The sequence below is a fragment of the Crocodylus siamensis genome, chromosome 14, assembly GCF_052110815.1.
Source record: "Crocodylus siamensis isolate JL-2025a chromosome 14, ASM5211081v1, whole genome shotgun sequence".
NCBI classification, from domain to species: domain Eukaryota; kingdom Metazoa; phylum Chordata; order Crocodylia; family Crocodylidae; genus Crocodylus; species Crocodylus siamensis.
The window spans coordinates 3,792,488-3,814,570 of record NC_143408.1 but is presented as its reverse complement, the minus strand read 5'-3'; the positions used below and the strand labels follow the sequence as shown (position 1 = coordinate 3,814,570).

The window sequence follows — 22,083 nt, the reverse complement described above, 5'->3', positions numbered from 1 at the left end:
CTGTGGCAGAATATGGCCAAAGACCATGGAAACAAGTGTTAGCTGTAAACTGGTTTTATTATTTATGAAAAATGGAATGTTTCATTAACAGAAACTTAAGTGGTTTTGTAACAAGAACACATTTATTACAAAAAAAAAGCTGAACAAACAAATGAGTTCACATAGTATTTCAGCTACAATATGGCAGCAATTTCTTTAATTACATAAATTGACGGTGACCCTGGGTAACAGAATTCACCACTGTCGCCATCTTGCATTCAAAGAAAATTAAAATTTTCAGTAGCGGCGGGTGAAGCGTGGATCGTTGGGTCTGTTTGCTCTGTCCTGCCCTGCGAACCCTTGCATTCCACTACTCTGCATCATCTGGTTCTGGTTTCCACCCTGAATGAAGCCCCCACGCCTAGAGAACAAGGCCAAACATTCAGGAATTTTATAAGCTGAAAGTTAACGCATTGTTTTAAGTTTGCAGCATTTACCTTTTGAGTCATTTTTTAATCCTTGAAATACAGTGTGCCAGATAAAACCGCTGGAACATTCTTGTCCTAAGTGACACATCGCTAATGGTAATGAGACTAAGAGCTGGCGCTCTCCATGGCTACGCACAATTCTTTTAGCTCTTGGAACGTCCAAATGATTCAATTAAAAGAAGCGTGCACAAGTGTGGGATTTAGAAGAATAGGAAGTGACGAGCGAGGACCAAAAACCCTTGACAAAGCTTCTTACCCTGACATTCCTCCTCGATTCATCACATGGCCTGGTCCTGACTGACCAGGCATACCTCTTTCACCACCTAGTGAAAAAGCAAGAAAAGCATTTTTAATAGGAAAATTTAACCACCCCCCTTTGCTCCCAGAATTTTGCTTGCTTGCTTTGCAATGCTGTTACTGTTAAAAGCTCTGTATGAATTTTAACTACCACTAAAAGTTCAGTAGCAGCAATTCATAGGAAAAAACCACAATCACGCTGGTAAGCAGCAAGTGTACCTTGCCATCTCTCATGATCCCGTCCCATCATTCCTCCATCCACATTTCCCTGCCATGAACGATCTTGATGCCCCTCTAACTTTCGACCATGATCTCCCCAGTCACGTCCATCTCTTAAAAAAAATAAAAGAAAAGCTTCCAGGTCCCTCATCAATTTGATAGCATAGGGTGAAGTCAAATACCAGACCCCATACATAAAAGCTGATTAAAATCATGTACAAAACTACATCTCTACCTGCCCCATATTTATAAGCACCCCTCTCTCTTTGGACAAACCCTAATTGGAAACTTGCTGGACAGCCAGCCCACCACAAGGAAATTGGATTTTCTCAACGTGGGTCGACACAGACATGAACAGCTGATACCACAACGCAAATCCATTAAGCGAAGAATGTCACTTCAAAGTTACAGTGGCATAAATTTGCTCACTGAAGTCTTTGAAAGGAAACTTCTGGGATTCCAGCGGAGTCCCAGCCTATAAGGATTCTGAGCCAATTGCTCTGAATACAGTTGTCAACCCAGACCATTGTGCATGAGATAGTCTCTGAAAAGAGTCTGGAGCACGAAGGCCTGAAGTACATCTCATCTGCAGAAGAGCCAGCCCTTCCAAGAGAGTGGTTGTTACCAGCAGAGCAGTTAGTTTAGCAGCTCTGTACTCACTACATTCTCGATGCACGAGGGAGCTACCTGTGTAAGTTTCTTGCCCATCCAAGGGAGAACAGCCCTTTGATGAAAACATCTGGAAAGGATTTCTATTTGTAAAACTGCACCCACTGCTGTACGTTTGAGGTGTCAAGGAGCATTAGCATGTTCAGTGCTGGTGAGCAACGGCCCGCATTTCCATGTACTAACCGGGACTGTGGGGGGATCCCTCTCCCTTCGCTCATTCTTCTGTCAGACCCGTAGCTGCCCCAACTGTCTCGTGCATCCCTTGAATGGCGGTCTGGTCCTCCGTGCCGCTCATCTGGATAATGCTGAAAGGCAAAAAAGCATGCACAGGAATGCCATAAATCTTCCTCTCAGAGGTATACTAGTCAACAACCTTAAACCACTGGAATAGCCTATCAGAAGTCAGCACAAGCCAGGACAGCAAGACTCAATGAGGTCCGTCTTTGCATGAGCTTCTAGAGCTTTAAACACTACCTGTCTTATTCTTCACTGACTCTTACTTCGCTAAGCAGTTTATTCTGGGTGCCAGCTCCCTTTTATTGTCACACTAGGGCTAGATAACTTTACATGAACCAGCTTCATTTCTGCTCCTCTTCTTTGGACAACGCCAACAGAACACACATTTTCAAGGTACTGATCTAGTTGTCACATGCATTTACTTTTGTGCGGATTTGCCTTTCCCTGTTACGGGACTGCGTATTTTCTATAGCACACTTAGGTAGACTACAAGCTGTGAACTCCTTCCTGGTACCTCTCTCTGCTCATGAAGACAGTGCCAGAATAAATTACCACTTACACTTACAAACATCTGACACCAGTAACCAGAACACTTTTCATTTTCACCTACTAGCCCACAAAGAAGAGTGCATATGGTGACTCCAATCATTTAGAGACAGTTCTTCCCTAATCTCTGACAGCTGCCCTAGTTAGCAACTAATTTATGCTTTGCACATTCAGTGCAAGAAATGAGTTGCTTATTTAACAGCTGCTACCTTTTATGCCAGTGCTGACTGCATTTAAGCAGCAGGTAACATGAACCTGGTATATCAGTTTGGAACACGCTCTGCGCTCTTCCTCAGTGAAAGGCATAATCTATTTACATGGTTTACGAAACCATCATCTGAACTGAACGTACCTGTGAATCTCTATCTGGTATTCCCCTTGAACCTTCTCTCCTGGAACAAAAAGGAGCAATTCGATAAAATCAGTAACAATCACATAATCAGACTCTAATTTACAGGAAGGAACCCACCAGGCAATAACAATGACATTTCAATTAGAAAACTGCAACGCATTTAATTAAAAATCAAGTGTTTGAGACAGAGAAACACTAAGTGTTTTGAAGCAGAAACACGTCAGAGGACTGAAATAATGTACGCCAAAATCTGAGAAGCAAGGTACCACAAAGCATCTTCGAGTGCCTGAGAAAATGGTACTAAATCAGACTAGGAGGCAACGCTGGGACCAAGAAAGACTACCTAATAAACAGCACTGAGACCAACAGGAGCTGAAGAAAGAACTGAAGTGGAATAGCTCCCACATAAAGCCGTCAATTGCTATCCTTTCCTTTTTTGGGTCCTTATGACAAATATGTAGAAGAATTCACAGATTTTGTTGGAATCTGGCAGGCCTCATGATGAGCCTCAAACTTGCAACCTCTAGGCTGTCAACCATCTGCAGCCCAGACCCCTGGAAATTGCTGTAAAAAAGTCTAAATGTGAATGTCTGCAGAACCCAGAGAGGTGGTGGAAGCTCCACCCTTAGAGATTTTCAAAAAAAGGCTAGACAGAGCTTTGGCTGGGATGATCTAGTTGGGCCTGGCCCTGCTCTGAACAGGGGGTTGGACTAGATGAGACCTCCTGAGGCCCCTTCCACCCCAAACTTCCTATGATTCTAACAAGTGTTTTCACATGGTTTCGGGGAAAAAAAGGTGCAGGTCTACAAATATGTAACAACCAGCTTCACCTTTCATGCACTAGACTTCCATTGTCAGAGGAGAAAGCACAACTTTAAAACCAAAAGATGATTTTCACTAGTCTTGTGCTAAAGAGCTAGGAAGCAGGACTGAGAACCCTGTATAAGTGTTATCTGTACAGACACTTTCTACTTCCAAGTGCAGCACGGGAGATCCACGCAGCGTGTATGAGGGGGCTTTGTTTATCAGGCTTGTTCCAAACACCTGGCATGAAACTGCAGTGTTTTTCAGATAAATATGAACAAACACTTTTCAAGGCAGTTCTAAAAATAACAGACACCACCACATAAGCAAGCTTGCAAATGAGCACACGTTGTGATGCCCTACTTTTGTTTCTGTGCTATTTTGTAAGGAAAATAGTAAGTCAGGTTCTAAAAAAATGTCACCTTACTAACCTGTCTATAGAATGGTCTTGGTAACGGCCGCCACGTTCCCTGTGGTCGAAATCATGGAAGCGCTCTTGGCGGCTGAAGTCAGAGTGGTATCTATCATCCATCGCCATTCGTTTTGCCTCTGGCCAATACGGATCATCCCGCCTGTAACAAAACATACTGGGATGATGATTTTTCTTCTCTTGCTGTCTTCAAATCAAGTCTCAGTTGATGCATCTAGTTAGTTAATCTGAACTTGCAGTAATTATTTCTGATTTTAAATAATTGAGATTGCTGACACACCAGACTGATGTGGCATTTCAATTTCAGAAAAGAGTTAACTATCACTACTACACACCCTTCAATCTCAAAACGTGTTACAATGAAGCGGTTATTCCATCCTACTGACATTAGTGCCTGAGGAGTCAAATCCACAATTTAAGTCATTCACCCTCGAGTCTAGTATCTGTAGCAGTCAGATGAGAATAACCGATGTCATCAAACAGTGTTATGTACATTTCACTGGCCTTTTTTTCCTCCTTACAAAAAAACTGTACTCAAGTGGCTGGTGAATGACAGCCAAATTCAACCTTAGCAAAATCCAGTTCACTGGACTTGAACAACAAGGGTAAATTTATACCCAAGTGACTAGGTTTCAGGTGCATCAAAAACAGGTGAGCAAACCCCCAAAGATCTTACAATTCAAGCAACTTTTTCTATCATTTTACAAGCCTTCCACCTTTGCAGTTGTGTGTGAACTGGCATCCCAAAGGACACTGATTCAGAATGCCTGAAAACATTCGGCCATATTCAGAGCTTTGTAATCCTACAAGGTCAGTATTAACAGGAGTCCCTGAATGCTACAGCTTTTTGGTTTGTTTTTATATCCTCAGAGCCCTAAGATGGGGACATTATAGACATGTTCCTACAATTACAAGAAACAGGGGAGCTAAGTACATTTCTGGCTACTAGCAACTCTGTGAAAGACTAATCATGCCCTAGCACAAATCATTTAATAGAAGTAAATGCGACACGGAAACAACAATTTTCTGAACAGAAACACAGGTGCCCAACTTATGAATGATGTATTTTTCTTTATGCAACCTGGTCCATTTTAAAACTCAGTACTCAGCTAGCACCATAAACTGAGAGGTTTGTGAAAACCTGCCAGAGAATTGATCAAAGTGAAAAGTAATTTGATAAGGTATAAGCTTCTTTCTCCACACTGGGGTAAGAAAAAAACAAGAACAAAGCAGATTTAAAGCTTGTGAGAGCCAACTGAGAAAGAAACTCCCACTGCCACACAGGTCATGATGCAGGTAGCTGAAAGCCGATTCGAAGTATGGGGGGAAAGTTACTTCCTTCTTTCAAGAAGCAGCAAGGCAGTTCATGTCACAGCACTCAGAGAGCATGGCATGGTAATGGATGGAATCCATAACTTGCTATGGCTGTCTGACTGCATCATGTTTTCTAAGGCACTTCAGAAAGCAAGCTCAGAGCAGCGATGCCTAACACATCTGTGCATTTTGCTGATTGTGCCTATTTAGAAAGATCAAATTAATACAACAAAGTGTGAACAGCAACTTCTAAACAAACTTTGAACTGCGAACAGTTTGGCGATATTGTGAAGTTCAGCATCTGTTCTCTGCACACTTACTGGCAGCATAAAATCCATTTTCTGGTTACTTTGCTAGCCCTCACACCACAGAGGGTCTCTAAAACTGCCTTGCAAGCACTGTTACCTTCCATCAGGGTCATACGGTCGTCTCAGTGCAGACCGCCGCTCTTGTTCATAGCGCAGCTGTTCTTGCTGGCGCCGCAGCTCCTCTCTCTCCCGTTGAATGCGCTCCTGTTCTCTTCTCCTCTCTTGCTCTATATGCATCCTCTCTCTTTCCAGCCTCTCCCTCTCCATACGTTCCCTGTCAAGACGCTGCCTTTGAAATTCAAGTCGCTCACGCTCTCTCTGGAGCCTCTGTCTTTCATCCCGTTCATGAATGGCTTGAAGACGCTGTGCTCTCTCTCGCCGTTCTTGCTCTCTGTGTAATTCAAGTGGAGATTTCTTTATCATAAGAAGTGCACACCTTCAGTTTCAGGGAGAAGGGCAGGTTGTGACAAGTTTCTTAGATCACCTTGTACAATCCCGTTAGCTTGGGCATTTTCCTCCTCACTAAACTCATAGCCAGTTAGACCAGTTTAAAAAGAAATAAATAAAAAAAAATCAATAACCACGTGAGACAAGAGGCAAACAGTGTGTAGTGGTAACCATTCCTTTTCTTGAAAGCAATTTTGAAAATGCTTTTTTTGGGCCAGCAAGATTTCTATACATTCTTTACCTGGCATCAAAGGAAAAAGGAGGTGTGCAATTCTGACAAAAGGGAAATATTTCTGCCCCAAAGAGACTGTCATTAAATATAAGCAAGGTTCAGGGTCGTTTTAGCAAAATTAAATGTAAAATGTGAAAAATCTTTCAGTAGTCTGTCTTTGAGAGAATACTGAAGTGCAGAGTTTTAGAGCAAAATCCATTAAGCCTTTTGTGACTAAGGCTATTAGGAAAATAGAAACACTAACCAATGGAAAAAATACAGGACAGTAAATTTTGAACATAAATAATGCTAAACTCAAGGTAACAAAATCCAAAAATGTGCCATTTCTGTAACAGACACTGCCAGCAGAATACAATGTCATTGTAGGATAATGTTCTCCTGTTCTGTGTTATCAGATATATTTTCAAAGTAATGATCCTTTGACATGTTTTATGGCTATTTTATCTCTTGCATGACAGCAAAATGTGAAACTGCTATAAACTTGCAAAAATTGGTCAAGTATCAAGTATGCAATATAACATTCCCTATGCTTTAATAAGTTCAGCTATAAAATGAACCACAGCACAAAACTGTCATTTGTGAACAAGTTTTGCAGTCAAAACAAGGGACTAATAATAACCTTCATAAGTTATCTGCAGTGAACAGTAGTCAGTTTTAATGACCCCTTCCCTGATCTTATCCATTACTGTGTATTTCACAGGTAAATTATCTTTGGTTCCTGGGGAGAAGCTTCTCATCTCCACACCACTAAGAACAGCTGTTAAAGGTAAGAAAACTTTGTCTATGTTTTAGTATCAGGAATTACATTTGAACATCACCTACCATTAAAGAGATTGTTGTCAATCTATGGATTATTTTGCATACAGCAGTCTAGATACTGCAAGCTGAAGGCTGTCAAAAATACTGACTAATGATGAGGAAAAGTCCCCAGGTGCTACTCTGAAAGAAAATACTTCTGCTGGGAAAGAAGCGTCAATATGAAACTCACCGCCGTCGTCTTTCTGTTTCTCTGATTTCTCGTTCTCTCTGTCGCTGGCGTTCACGTTCTCGCTGTTCTTTGATTTTATCAAATGACAAGATATCTTGTTTCTCTTTGCTCTCCGATTTGCGGTCCTGGCTCTTAGTGCTCTGTTTAATCAAGGTAATATAGTAAATGAAATAAATGTTTGGATTAAATTTCCAAAGGCAACGTTAATGCCCATTTACAGCGTACTCCACATATGCAGAGCAGATAAGCACATAATTTGCTTAACTGTGTAACACAATGCGAGTCCTAATTTCCTGCCCGTTGTTTGAGGCAGCGTTTCCCAACCAGTGTGCCATGGCACAAAAGTGTGCCATCAGAAATGAACAGATATGACGCAGAATTTTGCCATGCCAGTGAGCTGCAATTGGTATGAGGATGGGGAGTGCCATAACAGGTGCCGCTGAAAAGTTTTATTAATGTAAGTGTGGCTTGGGCTGGAAAAGGTTGGGAAACGCTGGTTTAGGGTACCCTGGCTATCTGCATGCTGGTTACATCCATAAAATGCCTAAGTGCACATTTCACAATTGTGCTCCCTTTAACTGCAGAGTTAATTTTACTGTACCTAACCAGACTAGTTTGAAACTAATGGTACAGTTAACTCCACCAGGAAGAGCAAAGGAAAATGATCTTTCAAAGGGTGGCTCTCAGAAACTAGGGAAACTATGGGAATTAGCAGCCCTGAAACTGACCATTAGAGGCCTGGAAGATGAAGGCACATAGTTCGTTTTCAGGCCTGCTAATATCACAGTGCAGGGGTGCTGTACACATAAGGAGCACTGCTTATATCAAATAAGTGCATGGTCTAAGTACATAGCTTTTTTCCAGTTCCAAGGCTATACATTTCAACAGAGTACACTGCATATGCTCACAAAGAACCCATCAACCCTTCCCTACTAGGAGCTGTAATGGCCAACACTATGCAGATAAGACAGAAGGAGCCGAGGCCAAAGAATCCTTGTATTTATACTAAAAACAGTCATTTAGCTGCAATTCTGAGGAAAATGCGCAAGCATAAGATGAGACCATACCATTTTTAATAGATGCAAGAGCCCCTCCTCTGCATCCTATACCTTAAGAAACAATATTGTTTCATTGGCCTTGTTACAGTACAAATGCAATTTCCTGCCTCTAGCATCAATGATTATGGTCACAGCATAGGCAGGGCACAAATGTTTATCAAAATTTTGTTACGTTACTAGCTCATACTGGTTTAAAAAAGGAAAACCAAAGTTCTCGAAATGTAAATCAGTCGCTCTGCAAAGATCTTGCTTTAGAGACCTGGCGTCTATGAACAGTAAACTCACTCTTTCTTTTGATGTAGTAGAAGTTTTCACACTAATAACTGGTTCTCCTTTGGATTTATCCATCACCACTGTCCTTTCAGTTCCTCGACTTCCTATTTAAACCAGAGGGGGAAAAGTACAAACCAAAGATCATTTAAGTCATCTAAGAAACATTAAACTGTTCTTGAAACAACTGAAGTTGTCAGATTAGGTGGATACAATCATTTATGGAAACACAAAAAGCAAAAAATATTTTAGATGTAAAGTTTTAAATTCTTTCAGATTTTGAACGTGGCATTGGCTGCACCAGGTAAGATATATCAGCAAAAGCAGCACTTTATAAAGCTCAAAGTTTGTTACCTATAGGAAACTAACACATTCAAGACAGACTATTCAAAGTGGTGAATACTCCTGCATCTAACACAGGCACATTTTTACACATGTATGGGAAATGCATATTCAAAGGGTGCACATTTCATAAATGCACATTTCAGTACCCACTAGCACTTTAGTCTACAGATGTTGCTTTCTGCTTGTAATTGGCGGTAAAAAACTATTTAGATGCAAGAATCCTTTTTTATCCTTTCTCTAAATTTTACAGTTGTAAAACAAGTTTGAATTTCCACATCAATGTGTTGCTGCTCTGGTCCCTCTCGGTATGAGGAATGGCATATGTGTTTACAAATAGCTCCCTATTTACCCTTCTCCATTTTAAAGCTAGGGGTACTCAGCACTGGGCAGAACTCTCCAACAGAAGGGAATATAATTTTCCCCAGAGACTCCACTGGGTAGCTATGGCACAACAGAATTGTCATTTTGTTGGGATGTCTTTGTCAGCTATTAATTGCCCATGTGAACAACATCTGTAATATGGTATCCCATTTATATTAACAAAGCAGCTTAAGCCACCTGATTTGCTTATCCTTGAGCGATCCGTGACTCCTGTTTTCTGTTCATCTTTCTCTTTTCCTTCTTTTTCATCTTTGCCATCTTTTTCCATTTTCTTAGCTTCATCTTTCTTGTCTGTCTTCTCATCCTTTTTAATATTGACAGACCTACAGATAAAATGAGCTTTAAAGCAGAGTACAGAGGAACTAGTCTAGATGTATGCACTCCTTTTGGACTCCTGCACAAACCACTCTTTTAAAAATTGAAATTGCAACAAATTCTTCTAATCTGCCAAATACTAAATACAACATATATTTGCATCCTATTATTTTTAATCTAGTTGACTGAATATCAAAGCTTGAAAGATGCAAGGGAAAAGACAGGTGATTGTTTTGAACACAAGTTCTCCAGATGGTTCTGGATAAAAATTTCAATTATTTTGATGATTAACTTCATACGCAGCTCACTTCTTGGCGAATGAAAAGCAGACATCCACAAAAATGATGGGCTCAATCAGAATAAGAATTTTTGCATAAGCATTTGAATCCCAAGAATCTACCAAGCAAGATTGTCAGAGCACAATCAGGGGTTTTGAAAGGTAGTTTAATACGGAGTGACCTCTAAGCAGCAAAAAACCACTGTGGAATGGATGCCTTTCACACCCCACAAAAAATAAACATTAGAAAAATCTCTCTCCTGGCCCATTCCAAAGGCTTTTTTAAAAACAGGGACTAGTCTTTTAAAGAAGTAGTCTAAACAAAAGGATGATATGACAATTTATAGAGCTGACCCACTCCAAGCAACATAAAGAGACTTTAATCCTCATGTGTGAGGAGAGAGTACATTCAACAATAATCATGCTGTAGTCAATGCTGGTTTTGAGTGAATTTACTCAAGAGATACCAGTACAGGGCCTGAAAAGATGTGGCCAGATTCCAAGTTACAAATAACTGCACTGGGTTGTTACAAAAGAACCCGTGGCACCATTGTGATTTCTTCTTCACCATGTCTGTCTCAACTACTCAGTGATAATACAGTCCCTTCTTAAAATGCAGACAAAAGTAGAACAGAGCAAAAAGTTACATCCCATTTTTGCAGGCAGAAACTGGGTCTTACACTACACGGGTGTGCTATACCAGCAAAGCTGTACTAATATATGCTAGACCCAAGACCCCTTTTCTGATCTTTCATAGATACAATCCACAAGATCTAAGAATTTCATCATTGTCTTAATGTACCATTTTAAATAAGCACCAGGTACGTGTGGGCAATAAGACAGAGCTGAAGTCCTAGAAATCATTAGGGTGTGCTCAACTGAAGCAAGGACACAAATTTGAAATATACACAGAAGGAGAACTAGGTTACAGATTTAACTTGTTGCTATTTCCATTTCATGGACTCTCAGATGAAAAAAATTCTGAAATGGGATCCATTAAGCTAGACCTACAGAGTGCAATAAAAAAAGCTTCTCCTGCTCTATAAGCAAGCCAACTTCTTTAAGGTGTAGTATGAACCAACCAATCATGATATGGTACTTCCAAAAAGTATCTTTCAGTTTGTTATTACTCTTTGCCTAACATTTTAATGGTTTCAAATATAGGATCTCTTAAAAAAAAAGAATTTACTTTTCAGACTTGGAATCTGTAGAATGGTGTCTGTCTTTTTCCTTCTTTACTTCATTTTCTTTTTTGTCTAAAGGTTTTTTCCCAGCTGGTTCATTTTTTGCCTGGAATTTTAAATATCAGAGCATTAGTCTATGCAGTATTTTTATCCTTACATTACATTGTGAATCATGGAAAGTTCTCACTTACTTTTTCTACAGAGATCATTTTTCCATGTAGCTCTGTTCTGTGGAGGTGACTAATACATTTGGTTGCTTCCTCAGATGTGGACATTGTAACAAAACCATAACAGCGAGCACCAGGACTGCGAGCATTAGTTACTACTTTTGCACCAACCACCTTGCAAAAATTGAATTAATAAAAGTTATTTTGTAACTGCAGAACTTCATGTACTTACAACTTAAATACTGCCAAATACTTCATATACCAAAAGAATTGTTCGTCAATACCATGTAAACCAAGAGCATTTGTTCTTCTGAAACGGCACTGAAAGATCAACATTTCTAACCAGAAGCATTTGTCCAACTGAGCAAAGTTTATTTTGCAAAAGACCCCAAAGTTACACAGGGGAACAAAGATGTAAGCAGACTGGTCAGCAGCACTTTGAAAAAGCTGCCATTAAAGTACTTCCGTTAAGTACTAGAAATATTTCCATACATGGCAGTGATGGTGCCAAAATAGTTGGGAGGACTACAGTTTAAGATTGTAATGCAGATTTTAGTTCTACAGAAATCTTATCCTTGCTGCACAGTCCAGTGACCACAGAGGCCAGTCACATGCTGTACACCACTCCACTGTTTCTTACCTTGCATATTAGCCTACTAAATCTCTGGCTGGGGTAAGATATCTAGTTTCTGCAATTCAGTAATAAAATGCAGACGTATGGATTTGTTAAAGTACCTTTAAAGCAATTAATGCTAACACTGGACTACCATAGACGTGATTAACATTGTAAAAAGATGAACTTTTCTGGATAAGCAAACATACAGAGTACCTGAGTGTCATTCAGAAAATACTAACAAATTCCCAGTCAGGTAACATCCAAGACCTGACTTGCAGAAAACATCCTGGTTTGATTTTTTTTTTTCTATGAATGGTTAAGTGACTGGGGGTGCAAAAGCGAGCAACCAGTGTTTTACTTTCCCCAGTAATTTTGAGAGGTATTTGGTGAAGTGCTACATTTGTAGGAAGACACTTTCAAAAGCTGGTTAAAAGCCCAGCTCCTGTTGTTTAATCCAACCTCTGGAAGCTTGCCACTAATTACATGGCATTTTTCTGTCCGGTTGCTTTGTTTGTTAAATCATACAACTACTTCACACCAACTTTCCTCATAATTCAATATGCTGTGCCTTACTAGAAAAGAAACAGCTAGATGGTACGGCATTTAAACCCTTTTATCAAAATTAATAAGTAAACTGAATGTAGAAGCACTATACAACACATACCTTTCCATACTTGCTGAAAAGGTTCTTCAAGTCTGTAGCTCTGGTAGAAGAGGAAAGTCCACTAACCCACAAATTTCTACCAGAACTGCTACTTGCACGACCTAATTTAAAAAAATTATTAAACACTACTATATCAGAGAAGTGCTGCATTTAAAAAACAATTTCCCTAGAAATTCCACTTTTGTAAATTACAATGTAAACTATACTACTACTTCAAGTCCAACATTTAGACCTGCTCATCACTCTTAAGTACATGAGATTTAATTTCTGTATCTCAAAACAAACCACTTGTGTTGTGACATGCAGAGTGATAAAAGCATGATACGGTTATTTTCAGCTAGAGAGTTTCTGCAAAAAAACCAAACAACCCACTACTAGAAACCTGAATTAATGTCTACCACAGAAAGTAGAAATCTAATCAGAAAGTTTTAGATGACTTTTTAAAGTCTTGCTTTTACTGCAGTCCATCAACAAGACTATTTTATACAAGTTAAAGCTAATCAAAAGTAACAGTCTTGTTAGGAGAGACAATCTATAAAAAATGTTGAAAACAAGGAACAATTCTAATCACATTATAGTTAACTTAAATTACAAGAAAGCTAAGTCTTCATTGCACTGGCAATCTTCCCTGAAGATGTGAGAAATGCACACTGAATAAAGCAATTTACTAATTTCCCTCTTAGCATTACTGTGCTTTCAAAGGCACATCCTAATCCTGAAAAAAACCCAATTTACACGTCCACTTAAATGCTACTACTAGGAGCAATCCCACCAAGATGAACAGAACTAAAGCACAGTGCAGTTAGGTATACACTTAAGTGAAGGCAAGATTACAGCCAAATGAAACCCATAAAAAAAATTTTTTTAAAAAATCAGCCAAAACATAAGCCTGATTATTCCCTAGAATTCTGATGACCTCAGTCAATTTGTCAGGATTTGGCCCAATAATTTTTTTCCAAAATCAGCCTCATTTCTAAAACCTACCTTTCTCATCTTTTGAGACTGTCTTTGTCTCTGCATCCTCAATAGAGCTAAAGACAAAAAATAATGTTAGTGAACAAAGAATAATCAGAAACAAAACTAACTCTTATATGCACTAGCATTCAATACCTACCAGAAAATTAGTTGCGAAATAAAAAGACCTTTGCAAACTTGTTTTAAGAAATCTGACAAGAAATAAGGGAAGTCATTTGCTTAAAACAGATAATTAATTCTGTTTGGCACGTCATAAAAATTAGGAACAAATTAAGAAAACAACCTTTGAAGGTTGAGGAAAAGAATCAGACCAGTTACAAACTGCATAAGAGGAAACAAAAGAGATTCTTTAGGAATAAGCTACAATTTCATCAGTCTCGCTGGCCAATTGAAGGAAACAGCTTATTTGCATCACTTAATGACCAATGAAAAAAGATAGCATCTGGTCTAGAACTGAGAAAAAACAAACCTCTTTTTCTGATCACCGCCCTCATTGGTAGAGGACTCTTTAGTAGCGGATGAGTCTTCAGCATTAGCTTTGTCTTCGGGTTTCTTGGCATCTTCTTTACTATCTTTGGTTTCGGCACCCGCGCCTTTATCCGCTGTTTCCCCACTAGAGGCTTCCGGGCCTTGGGAGGCTTTGCTACTCTGATCGCTTACGGGGTCTACTCCTAAACATTCAGAGTCCTCCGGTTTCTCTTCCTCTATTGTCTGTTCACTTGTCTCCCCTTTCGCTACAACTAAACGCTTTGCCTCCTTCCTTGCCACCGCTGGGGCCGATTTGCTGTCCAAAGCTAAGGCCTCTTCCTCCGACTCAGCGGCAGCAAGAGCGTCCTCTTCCTCCGCTAGCTTTCTGCCTGGCACCACGTTACTTCCTTCCTGTGCAAATGGCTGCTCCACTTCGGAATTGTCTTCGTTAAGTGGCTCAGATTTACAAGTTTCCCCCAAAATGTCGAGTATTTTCTCATTTTCTACGGATTTAACAGGAATAGAATGGCACAAGATTTAATCACCAGGGAAATACAGCAATCACAAATGTGGAACTGGCATGGCTGCCACACTAACACCAAGAGACCTTCTAAGCTACACAGAGATTGGAAAACCCTAGTGGACACAACAGTAAGAGCCCTAGGCTATCTGCTCTCTAACAAACTCTTACGTTAAAGCCCGAAAGCTACACGGAAGAAAAACGCCCGATAAACTTAACATATAACTTTCTGGCTGATCCTTGACCGTCTTCATGATGTTGTGTTCTAGTTCTTCCTAATTTAGCTTCCAAAGTCCAAGATCCTTAACTGACTGCATCAATTCTTTGACAGTTCAATTTCCAGATTCCTGTGAAATTCTTTTAGCAGAGAGTCCAACATGAAAACTGGGGCATCTTCTGTTGGTGCACAAGTATTTTTGCAGTCCAGAAAGTGAATTATATCTGTATGATAATTCCATGAAGAAACTCAGTCTTCCTTCTTCTGAAGTCCATTCACTTTAGTTCCCTACCACAGCTTTATATACTACCTTAACTCCTCTATTCAAAATTACAGAATTATGGTACTGTGTGATATCACAAGATCTGCTTTATGTGCAGAACCTTTAAGTTTCAAGGCTCAGGTTAATTAACACAGCTGAAGAGAACATTTTCTAATCAACCACTTCAATTCAGATTGAACCTATTTTCTCAAATGATGGAGATGACACCATTACAGATCTGGTGATATGACTGGGTTTCCAATCTCTATGACCCTTGCATGATCTGGTTGTCCACCATTAGAACAATGCACACTATAGTAATTCAGTTTTTTAAAAAAAAGCAAAACAAAAAACCAAAGTAGGGATACAAAAAGGGATTAGATGGAAGAGTGAAACTGTTTCCAAACTAGGTGTGTATTTCTGGGTTTTTTTGTTAAACAGTACCTGGCTCCAAAGGCAGTTCTTCAATTTCCTACAAACAAACAAAACAAACAAAAATATATATGTATATATATCACAGCGCTGTTCAGCTGGGCCCAAACTACATCTAGAAGGAATTAAAAAAATACTCAAGTTTTGGTAATACTGTAAACTGTGAGAAGTGTAAATTTCTTAAATTATCTTTAAGTAAGTCTTAACCTATTATCTTTACATAAAGTCTTAACGTAATGTCCACTGATGAAATAAAAGAACAGGAACTCAGACTTGCTGCATAAAGCAAGAGTTTCTGTGGCAATTCAGAGAACACTACAGCACTGATACGGCCATTTCTGTTTTACACAGACTTAGATAATATCAGAATAGCACTATTATTCAGTTAGCACCTGATGTGCTGTTCATTTATACTGCTCCCAGAAAGACATGCAAATAATTAGCTTCATGAACACCATGCTCCTAAAATTTGCAATCCCATGTTCTAAATCTGCTGGGGCTAAACTCTTTGGCACACATGCCTCAAAAATCAGCCTTGTGCCATCCCCATTGGCCACTCTGATCCCTTCCCTCTGCCCAATCTGCTGCTCTGCTTTCTGTTCCCTGCCTGATCCACTGCACTGTTTTGTTTCCTGCCCTATTTGCCACTGAGCTGCTTGTCCCCTCCCCAGTCTGGTGCATGCCACACACACTGGCTGCCCATGCCAGTTGTGGCATGTGTTGCAAGGTTGCCACCCCGTTCAGGTAAGTTTTTTTCTGTGAACTTGATCAGCAGAAACAGGTCACCTACAACTCTTGTGGAAGTCAGCAAGAGCCCTGGATGCTCAAGGATGCTGGAACCCAAACCCAGTGTTTCAGCAATAATTTCAATCGTTGTATCTAATTATCTAATTATCGAATATCTAATTATTCTGAAAATCGTATTCACACATTTGATGAAAAAGGAAATAGAGTGAAGTACAACAGTTATAGTTTGAGTTGGGTACAGAATACAAATTGGATTATTTTTAGAATAAAGCATAAAAGAGCCTCTAATTCTCTGAATCTACACACAAATATATAGGGGAATCCAAGTAGTTTTAATATGCTTACTGGATGTTCTTACTTCTAAATTAAGAAATAAGAACAAAATATTTTAATAATTTTCCACAGAGACACAAAAGTATTAGCTGTTCATACATTGTCATTGCTAGTAATTTGTTAAAAAAGTAGTGCTTATTTACCTTTACAATAATCAAATCAGATGAAGTAGCATCTAAACAGTTCCCAACATCTTCACTCTCTGCCTGAAAGAATAAATAATAGGAGATATTTCATTCTCTACAGAATATCCATCACATCTTTAATGAAAATGAAACCAAATGAGAAACTGGAAGGTTGGAAAAACATTTTATTTCTAACTTGATTTTCCTGAGATATACGGAATTAAATATTTACTATCCTTTAAAACTTGAAAACCTGGCTAAGGATGATTGCAACTTAAAAAAAGAAAGAAATCAGGTAACAAACTGTCCCTAGCTTGTCCCTGCCCACTTTAAAGTCTCCTTGTTGTTTTGAAAATAAATGTCAGTATTAAACAAAAAATCCCATATGGCATATTTTTCCTTATATGCCTTTTATTCAAATACTCTAATCAAAACAAGGTTTCCTTCTAGACCGCCAGCTGGTCTAATGAAAAACTGCAATGTCCTTAATTTTACAGTAAAAATATATAACCCACTCAATATTTTAATGTTGTTATTTATTACTGCCAATTCTAAATTAAAGAAAAAGCAGTCATCTCAGGATACGTTCAATCCAGATGATGGAGACAAAGCATGTCACAGAGTAATATGACTATTACTCTCTTCCATACCACACTGTATGTTTCAAGAAAGTAACCTGAACAATTAGGGAAAAGTTTATACTCTGGCAAAACAAGATAATGCTGCCCATTACAAACTAACACATGCAAAAAGCCAGCATGAAAAATATTCCCAACGCCAGGATGACTGGGAGACCAAATGTTATCATAAAATGTAAAATACATTGTACGATAAACCATTGCAAAGCTGATTCAATTATGAAGAATACAGACTATGGCATACGTATCCCTCATACTACCATTCAAAACAAAGGAATGATGAGAAAATGGGAATGTAAAATTTAAGGCACAGTAGGGAATTCACTGATAGTGATGCTTTCTAGATTACTACTACTGTGGGCACTAACAAGGCATGCAAACAGAACCTATGCATGTTTTAAATAAAAAATGCTATTTCTGCAAATATTTTTTTAAAAATAAAATAAAAATCAATGACCATAAAAAAGATTCAGATTCCCAAATTATTTCCAGTATTGTTTAGCTACAATTTCACTATTTAATTTGAAAAAAAAAATTCTGATTCCACACATGTAAGAGATGCATACCATCGCTACTGGTATTTCTCTTGATTCTTCTTTAATTTCTGATAATTGCGGAGATGCCTCCAAGTTACCTACAGGATATTCTGTAGGCTGATCTGGAAGTTCTTTCATTTCTGCATCATCATTTTCTTTACTATCAGACAGTGAGTCAAGAATATTATCAGCACTGTAATCGTCTCCGCAATCTACAGCACTGCCATTATCTATTTCAGCTTCATCTAACACACTAATATCCATCATGTCAATATCCTGCAAGTTATCCAAACTTGCTTCAATATCCTCCTGTAAAAAGAAAAAAAGTACATATAATAGGCATTGTGACTTAAATGCAACACTATTATTTTTCACCTCAAATGCAGTAGCACATACCTGTCCATCTCCAGAATCCTCCTCCAGTCCATTATCTTCAACACCCTCTTCCTCTGGTTTGCGCCCTAGTAACATTACGATGATTAGAGTGAGAAATAACAAAAACCATATTCTTCAAACTGTGTTGTGTTAGAGCAGGGGTTAAATACAATTCTTTGCAGGAAAAGACTTACACACTTGGCCTTCTATTCAACAATGCTTAAAAACAAACCTAAAAAACGCTTAACATCACATTTCACTAAGTGACAACAATACAATGTCTAAACATTTACCAGTTGTACTAAGTGAGACTCAACCAAAAGCTTCTCTAAAGTACTTGCAGACTATTTGCTTCAATGCAGCAACATAAACTGACTAAATCATAACTCTTGTTATTCTTTTCAAAAGTTTACTAATTTAAAAGCATCAGTTTAAAAACAATTCTTACTATGGGAAGTACCAACTCATCTCTTTGACCCATAATATTAGCAGCAACTGCTATTACTAAACTCAACAGTCTCCACCACAGAAGATTAAACTTCTCACAACAACAGACCAAATCATTTCTCAGGCATTTATTTCCTCAAAGATCAAAGAACAGCACAACAAGAAGGGGGGAGAAATTTTTAGAAACAGCCTTTCCATAAGGAGAAATGTTTCAGTTTTGGTGCTGTTTCACTGAAGTGATGTTTTACATATTAATTGGGAAAGGAAAAAAATTCCTTAATTATTATCAATCTCTTTACTTTTATAGGCGTTTTGTATATTCTTAGTTATAATTATGCATTTGAATTTGCAAGGCAATTTAATCCAAAGCCAGTGACTAATGGCACTGACCTGAGCCAGGCATAGTTCTGTTACATAAGCATTATGAGGAGAGGCTACATGATCAAGAACAATGCACCTCAAAGCTTTCAACAATTTACTCATCATCAGTTATTCAAAACACTGCTCTACATAATTCAGTACTGAAGCAGGTTCTACCTTTATACTGTTAGTTTTAAAAAATGATTTAGTGACAGTGACAACCCTGATTTCAGAAACAGAAACATATCTTTAAATAAATAAATAAAAAAATTACAAGATAAGGTAATTCTTGACCATTACCTGGAGGACTTGTTTGTACTAGGAAAATTATTCCAAGCTGTAGTTAGAAATATCACCTGAAAACAACTTTCAAGTAAATATGATATCATCAGGGTTAATTTTTAACTATAAATGTAAATAAATGCACCATTAAATTAAGAGCAGTAAGTTATGGAATCAAGAGCTGCACCACTGGAAACAAACTGGATTTCCCCCTACATCTACTCTGACTATCCAATGACTTTCCCCTCTATAATGGTAAGCAGAGCTTTAAAAGAACATGAAGATTTAAGTTCCAACTGGAATCAACACCAGCATTTGTTTTTTCTTGAAGTTTATTTTTTTGGTTTAGAAACTTCGAGATTTCAGGTCTTCTACATCTCATGTAACTAACTGTGGACTCTATGCATCTACAGAAATGTAAAATAGTTTGGGAACAGTAGATAATTTCAGATAATTACAGATCAGCTTGGTTAAGTATATCAATAAAGCAGCATGTTGTGGAAGGAAGGACAGACGGAAGGGTTTTGTAGGCACAAGGTATTAGCGAATCAAGGAAAAAAATCCTCTCTCAATTTCTTTATACCTTTGCTGCTTCTCTTTGGAGTTTTCTTGATCGTTATCTCTGAAACAACTGGAATTTCTTCAGGATTTCCCCCTTCCTCCTCAATGGCCTATTGGAGGAAAAAGTGAGAGTGAGAGACCTAAAACCAGTGTTTGCTTACAAAGTATTATAAGCTGAGCACACTGGGCAGGGAAAAAAAACCACCGTGGCAAAACCCTTGCAGCCTTTGGTTTAAAGCCAGGCCAACACTGCTTGGATGTACGATGCCAAAAGCAAGTTGCACAAGTGCTCTGACATTACAGATTCATAGATTCAGATTGTAGAGTCAGAGGAGACCACAAAGGACCACTGTGTCCGAAGCCCTACCCCTAGAAGCGGGGAAATCCTCTGAGTTGCTTTGGGAATGCAATCAGCGCCTGGCTGCTCGTATAAGAACATAAGAATTGCCATGTACTGGGTCAGACCAAAGGTTCATCTTGCCCAGTCTCCGGTCATAGACTGAATGTCATAGATTATGGGGCTGGAAGGGACCTCACAAGATCATCAGGTCCAGCCACCCCGCACTAGGCCAGGAAGACAATGAGTTCAGTCTCCTGGCCTGGGACCTCCTGATCCCGTATTTCTCTACTAGTGGCAAGTGAAGGGCACGTAGGTGGGACTTTTCCAGAATAAGCAGCATTCCTGAGAAAGGTAGGGGGCCCAAAATGTATGCGAACGTAAAAATATGCTTCTTGGAAAAAAGTGGGGGTTTGCTTTTATCGTGGTGGGACATAAGGAGGGTCCAGAGGAGGGCCACTCGTATGATCAGGGGACAACAGGGCAGGCCCTATGAGGAAAGGCTATACGGGACCTGAACCTGTTCAGCCTCCTAAAGAGAAGGCCTGTTATAAACTAGTCAGGGGGGATCAGCAGGCATTGGGGGAGTCCCTGTTCCCCCGAGCACCGCCAGGAGTGACCAGGAATAACGGTCACAAGCTGGCAGAGGATAGGTTTAGGTTAGATATCAGGAGGCGCTACTTCACAGTCAGGGTGGCTAGGATCTGGACCCAACTTGCAAGAGAAGTGGTCCAGCTCCTACCCTGGAGACTTTTAAGAGGAGGTTGGATGTACACCTTGCTGGGGTCGTTTGACCGCAGGGCTGCTTTCCTCGCCCCGCTTCACACCCGTCTCCAAGTGGAGTATCAGTGGGCAGCGTCTGCTGGCTCCTTCAACTCATCAGAGGGCTAACAGGCGCTGTCCAGGGTGCTCTGCTCCATGTCCCCCTCTTGGCACTGTTGTGATAAACCTTTGACATCTGCTCCTGTTCCAGCTTTTGAACTTCTAGCAATCGCTCCTCCCACTGAGGGAGGCCAGTAAGTTTGAAACTTAAACCTAAGCCAATAAGGCAGTGTGACCCCATGTATGCCCCCCCCACCCCCCAGCAATCTGGGGTCATGACCCGGAGTTTGAGAAAGTGATCAACAGGTTTGAATCACGGGGGGGGGGGGGTGGGCTGCAGCACTGAACTAGGCCTGCGCACACTCAGAAGTCCCAGCCACGTCACGTGACCCCCCCTTCCGCTTGGCGCCATTTTCTCCTCGGGGGGCTCGGCAGGTTCGAGCCACGCATGCGCCGACCGCGCCTCAAGGGCCCCCCCTCCCTGGCCCTCGCACCCCCACCCCGCTCCCACCTTGCGGAGCCGCTCCATGAGGACGCTCTTGTTGCCGCCGCTGTCCAGGTTGCGGCGCTTGAGCTCGGCCCGCAGGTCGATCACGCGCAGCTCGCTCAGACGCCGGGTCTCAGGCTCTGAGCCGGGGGCTACCCCTCCGCCCAGGAGCGTGGGCTCAACCGGCCCGGCCGCTGACTGACACTCCGCCATTGGGCCGCCGCAGTGCTGAGGGGAAAAGAGATCAGCGCGAAGCGGTCGCACAGCACAAAATGGCGGCGCCGCTGAGACGCACTCCGGAGCTCAGTACGCAGGCGCACGACAGCGGCGGCAGGCAGTGTTGCGCCTGCGCGGACGCCCCGGCCACCCTCCGCCGCCCCGCACATGCGCAGACGCTGCCTAAAATCATCGCGCATGCGCGGGGCTGAGCCGCCGTCGGGTGGCGGTCTGCGCATGCGCAGGACCGGATCTTTACACGTTCGGAGTTAGCGCTCTCTTTGCGCATGCGTGGCACCGGGCAGCTATCTCCTGTGTGGTCACGCATACGCACTTTGCGCATGCGCGGGACTGGG

The 22,083-nt window shown here is 40.4% G+C and overlaps 1 protein-coding gene and 1 long non-coding RNA gene across 5 annotated transcripts in view; one reads left to right on the top strand and one right to left on the bottom strand.

Moving 5' to 3' along the window:
- LOC149853207 (uncharacterized) overlaps nucleotides 1-7,293 on the top strand; it is a 107,352-nt gene extending 100,059 nt beyond the window's left edge. Inside the window, exons 5-6 of the long non-coding RNA XR_016439194.1 lie at nucleotides 7,023-7,088; nucleotides 7,189-7,293. This is a non-coding gene — a long non-coding RNA (uncharacterized LOC149853207). The remainder of the gene's footprint in view (nucleotides 1-7,022; nucleotides 7,089-7,188) is intronic.
- On the bottom strand, nucleotides 39-21,858 carry LOC149853206 (scaffold attachment factor B1-like). 4 transcript variants are annotated; one of them, XM_090027862.1, is made up of 21 exons: nucleotides 21,536-21,858; nucleotides 19,888-19,975; nucleotides 18,237-18,301; nucleotides 17,871-18,149; nucleotides 16,685-16,747; nucleotides 15,474-15,501; nucleotides 14,032-14,533; nucleotides 13,572-13,618; nucleotides 12,588-12,688; nucleotides 11,332-11,481; nucleotides 11,146-11,246; nucleotides 9,542-9,687; nucleotides 8,654-8,745; nucleotides 7,311-7,450; nucleotides 5,741-6,034; nucleotides 4,023-4,163; nucleotides 2,788-2,827; nucleotides 1,836-1,957; nucleotides 984-1,096; nucleotides 724-790; nucleotides 39-400 (listed from the first exon to the last, which is right to left on the bottom strand). In XM_090027862.1, the coding sequence occupies exons 1-21, from the start codon at nucleotides 21,722-21,724 to the stop codon at nucleotides 277-279; spliced, it is 2,892 nt and encodes a 963-aa protein (XP_089883988.1). In that variant the 5' UTR covers nucleotides 21,725-21,858; the 3' UTR covers nucleotides 39-276. The 4 variants fall into 4 exon arrangements, 3 of the variants coding, with proteins under 3 accessions (XP_089883988.1, XP_089883989.1, XP_089883990.1); XM_090027863.1 differs by lacking the exon at nucleotides 17,871-18,149 and having other exon boundaries at nucleotides 21,536-21,855; XR_016439193.1 differs by lacking the exon at nucleotides 984-1,096 and having other exon boundaries at nucleotides 328-400.
- Nucleotides 21,859-22,083: the final 225 nt, after the last annotated feature.